We start from the raw sequence: 5169 nt of genomic DNA on the forward strand, positions 1-5169 counted from the left end.
GGGGGTAACTTCTAACTAAAATTATTGTACTTCTTTACTTTTCTACAGTGGAGGTAGTTAGTTTCTACAAACAAGGAGAGTCGCTACCCCCCTCCCCCCCCCCCCCCCTCTTCTATTTTTTTTTTTTGGTTGAATTCACATTACTTTACTAAGATTTTCATTGTATCATTTTCCTCTAGTTCTTCAGTTTGAATTTGTCCGACACTTGACAATGTTGAAGCTAATTATTCAAGATGTGTTCTTTAGGGGCTGCCTAAGATCTAAGCTAGCCAAGAGTAAATTTCTATCCTAATTGAGGAGCATATGTAGTATGGAGACCTGCGATGAAGTAGTTGCTGTTAGTTTACTCTATCACTGGGGCCTCATGTCCAGTGGTAGGATTTTTCATTTTATGAACTGCACATACTTCCAAATGGAAATGAAGTTTCTTAATTACCCAAAAAGAATTCATCCGACACAATTTTTCTTCGTGGGTTTGGTTTGTTATACAGTTCTCTTATCATCAGTATATTTTTGATGGTGGTTGCATCACTTGTATCTGTTTTGGCAGTTAACCTGGGTATTATGTTTGCTAACTCATTAAAATGGCTGCTTACAAAAAGTTGTCAACTTTGAGCAGGAACAGAGTATTGGTTTTTGTTCTGTACAAGAAGGAAGCATCTCGGGTTGAAATTATGCTACAGAAAAGGTCATTCCATTCATCTCCTGTTTAGTTATGAGAAAGATATTAAGTTCCTATGCCTAGCTTCAAATCGCTGCTGATAATACGTGCATGAAATAGTTTGACACTGAGAAAAATTGATGCATGTAATATAATCCATGTTCATCGTATTGTGCTGCATAGATGTATCTAAATTACATCTTTTTTTTAATCTGTAATGTGTCCTTGCTTCAGGGGTTGGAAAGTTGTGTCCATTAGCGGTGACAAGCAACAGCATGCTCGTACTAAGGCGTTGTCACTCTTTAAGGATGGAAGCTGTCCTTTAATGGTACACACTTCTTCCCTATTAACAAGTGATAGGTAGAGAACTACGGAGCATCTTTAGAGGATGCAATCATATACGACCTACTAATCAAGCAAATAAGAAACCGAGGAAAATGAGCTTTAAGGCAAAAAGAACCCTTAGATGTGTTTGATGCTCTTAACTAAAACTATTGATACAAATTCTTAATCAAAGGTTAGGAAGCACAATTGCTGTATTTTTGGTTTTCTTTTTTGTTATCAATATTTACATCAGTTTACTCCCTCCTTAATTCTGATGGTAGGTATGCCCCCTTCAACTTTTTTTTTTTGAACTGATAACATTTCTATATATTAATAAAATCAGTACATAGGTTGTACTCAAAACCATATTTACAGGCTAGTACAAATAAGAGAACTGGTATGCAATCCTAGCAAGACCCTAGAATATCTTAGATTGACACAGTATCTTCTGTGTAAATCTGTTTACACCAAAACAAAAGAGTAGAACACAACTAAGCTTGATCTTCTGCACTGGGTTGCTTTTGTCCTCAAAACATCTAGAATTCCTCTCTTTCCGGACTGTCCACCAGATACATGCTGGGACAGTCCTCCATCTATCTCTGTTTGTTGCTTCAGCTCCAGCTTCATCCCAATTGAAAAGAACTTCAGTAATCCTACAGGGCATTGTCCATGAAATACCCCCTTCATCCTTTTATAAGTTTGTTTTTTTAAATGTCGTGGTTAGATTGCTTGCTTTCTCTTCATTATCACCTATATTGACCCAAGATCTCTTGAAGCTTTGAACTATTTCCATTGTCTATCCTACATTTGATATCTGTTCTATTGTGATGTTTATCTGAGTGATCCGATGATGCATGATGGTACTCCACATCTGTCAATATTTTGTACACATGTCACCTTATGGTTATCTACTATCCGCCTCTGCATTAAAGTCGGAGTTTAGATCTAGATGACCAATTTCTTGACAAAATCATCATCCAGATGAATATACTGCCTCATCTTTTGGAGCATGCTTCCTCATGAAATTGCTGTTGTTGGTCTGATCTTTCACCTATTCGTTAATTGATAACCGTTTGATAATGCAAGGGCTCCACAGTAGTTTGACATACCAGCTGGTGTTCCTCTACTGAACCTTTGGGATAACTGGGTTCTGGCCAATTCTCTTCCGTCCCAAAAGAAGAGGATGCATAATATTTTTTACCCATCAAAATATCTTGCTATATTTCATTTCTTCCTCATTCCTGCCTGATCCTCTTCCTGAAACTTTCTTGTGACTTCTAGTTATGTTGCTCTGCTCTTGCTAGAAACCGTAATTTGGACCGACTGCTCATGAGCTTAGTGTTTACTTGGTTCTTGGCGAATGTTGAAATGTTCTGAAGACTGAAACCTAATTGTTATGTTTCTGCAGATAGCTACTGATGTAGCTGCTCGAGGTCTGGATATCCCGGATGTTGAAGTTGTGATAAATTATAGTTTTCCTTTGACGACAGAGGATTATGTTCATAGAATTGGAAGAACTGGACGAGCTGGTAAAAAAGGTGTAGCTCATACATTCTTCACTAAGGACAACAAGGTAGTGTTTCATTGATTTTCTATAACAGAAGTCCAGCCTTTATGTTGTACTGTTTTCTCCACTGCTTTTCTATTTTGATTCTTATTGAGCTTGTATTTCATAGGGACTTTCTGGGGAGTTGATAAATGTCCTCAGAGAAGCTGGACAGGTTGTTCCAGCTGCCCTTCTTAATTTTGGAACCCATGTAAAGAAAAAGGTAAGATTTTTGTTTGTATATTGTGAGTAGCGTCACCATTTACCTAATAGTTCTTCCTGTAGGGGTTGAAGATTTCAGTTGAGAAAGTTGACATGTTCTCGTGTTGGAATAATCTATTTTTTATTGCTAAGGATACACGCTAGGAAGGGTTTTGGGGTAGAAGTGTCATAGCAGTCATGCTGAAGGTGACTTGTCCAAAAGAGAAAAAAAGAAAAAAAAATGAAGAAGAAAAGAAGTCATGCTGAAGTTGAGAATTTTTAAGAGAATGGATTTATATTGGACAATCTACTTTAAACATCTTAGATGTGTACTTGGATTGAGCCAACCAAGAGCACGGGTTTTCTAAGGGGGGCTAAGGAGGTTTCTGCACTTTGATGACTGGAAAATGAAACTATTTTGAAGGAATGAACTCTTTCCAGGGAGTGGAAGGGCGACAAGCAGTGTAGAGTTGTAGATGAACTAGAGAACCCTCAAGATCATCCCTTTTCCCAATTAAATGAGGAATTGAACATAGGAATAGGCTAGTTCCTGATATAACAAAAATGAAGTTGTATCCACAATGTGCTCTGGTTGCAAATGGAATCGGCAGAAAAGAAAAAGAAGAGGAGGATGGTCATGGTGTGTCATCGACCTTGGGCAGGAAGCCCTGGATCTTATGTTATTATCGTTTACTATCACCTCCGGAAGAATAATATTTGCGTTGGACTATCTTCTTGCTGGCACAATTTGTCTATGCGAAAAGTGATGAACAAGTGATAATAACAAAAAATATAGTTTGCTGACACATGCAAATATTAACTGGTCAACTAAATCTTTTTCTCCACCCTCCCCTTAACTCTGTCTGTATTGCTAATTTTCTAGTGCACATATTCTTTGTTACATTGTTGAGTTGCTGTTTGCAGGAATCGAAGCTCTATGGTGCTCATTTTAGAGAAATAGATGCAAATGCTCCAAAGGCTACAAAAATAAAATTTGACAATTCTGATGAGGAAGATTGAGAAGCAATATCATCTTACCAATTTGTCATTGAGTTGCAGCAACACAACTCCATTGAATTGGTTAATCATCCTGACATTCCTTGGCGGATACATGGATTACTATGGGAAGGATGCAAGAGATATCTCACAGATATTTGCTCATGTATGGCAATCTCTGTCATAGATAGTGAGTTTGAAATACTATTGTGTTTTTGTACCTTAATATTCTTTTTCACCATACAGTTGGCTTTGTAAGGTTTTTCTAGGATCCAAATGTAGTAATACGCTTATTATTATAATTTGCTCTTTTAAGTGATGTATGTATGATTAAATTACTGCACTTGGCAAAAGGTGGAAAAATATTAGAAATTTTCTGAAACTGGAAACATATTTTGGTAATTACAAGTTAGGTAGGCTAGCTGTTTAAAATGTAATTAGAAAATAGCCACTTCTCCATTAAAAATAAGTTTGCTTTAGTTTCCAACATTAATTCCTTTAGATCTGAACCTGTGTATATCTGAAAGAATAATCTTACATGATTGGATGAATAATGTAGCTAGCCCAAGATAAAACAAGTTCTCCTAACTGATCGTCTTCTAATGTTTTACTTTCTCATCCTATTGCTCAAGTTTTGTCTTACTTTCTAAATATTTTCTTTTGAGGAGGATTAAAAAGTTTCTATTTCCATTAGAAATGGATGATCAGACCAACAGTTGGAAAAGGTATTATAATATATATATGCCCCTTGCTTGATCGACTATAAATTATTAGGAAGTACATGTATAATATACTTCATCGACTGTTTCAGCAAGTTTGAATGTATACGGGCGAAATCAGGAGGCCCGCTTTCATGATCATTGCGTCTCTCCCTTAGCCCCGAAAAAGGCCCCGAAGATTCGGGGACGCAGCTCGAGGCTTCGACCTCGAAGGCTCTTCACACTCGACCTTGACGCAGCATTAGTCGGTGGCTAACGAGGGTAAGCGGGAAGTTCCCTAGGCACGTGGTCCGAACTGACATCGCCTGCGGAAATAGTACCAGTCTGCACCAGGTTACTAGGTAGTCGTGCCAGCTATCTACTTTGTAATAAATGCATTTGTACCGTGATAGTTTTCTCCCTCATATATAAAGGAGATCCTTGTTGTTTTGTAGGAATCCAATATTCAATGCTAAGAAATACGAGAACATTCTCTCTGCTCTCTAACTTAACATATTGTCTTGTTCTTATTGCTTCATCTATTGCTTACTTTTGTTGTGTTCCATTTATTGTTCTTCATTTATTGCTTATCATTAGCCATAAAGAGCCGTCATTGAATCTATTATAGCTGTTAGTCCTCCCATCGACTGGCCACCGGCAGGGTATAGGACTCGACCTCGAGGCCCCGAATAAGCAAGCTCGAGGCCCCGCTTATCAGCCTTTTGGTTTGGTTATCACCTTGT

The 5169-nt window shown here is 37.7% G+C and overlaps 1 protein-coding gene across 1 annotated transcript in view; it reads left to right on the forward strand.

Moving 5' to 3' along the window:
* LOC109228532 (DEAD-box ATP-dependent RNA helicase 5) overlaps nt 1-4071 on the forward strand; it is a 9260-nt gene extending 5189 nt beyond the window's left edge. Inside the window, exons 9-13 of the mRNA XM_019393652.1 lie at nt 620-688; nt 896-989; nt 2394-2558; nt 2662-2754; nt 3657-4071. Of these exons, the coding sequence (XP_019249197.1) occupies nt 620-688; nt 896-989; nt 2394-2558; nt 2662-2754; nt 3657-3752 (517 nt within the window). The 3' untranslated portion in view covers nt 3753-4071. The remainder of the gene's footprint in view (nt 1-619; nt 689-895; nt 990-2393; nt 2559-2661; nt 2755-3656) is intronic.

Source organism: Nicotiana attenuata, chromosome 7, assembly GCF_001879085.1.
Source record: "Nicotiana attenuata strain UT chromosome 7, NIATTr2, whole genome shotgun sequence".
NCBI classification, from domain to species: Eukaryota; Viridiplantae; Streptophyta; class Magnoliopsida; order Solanales; family Solanaceae; genus Nicotiana; species Nicotiana attenuata.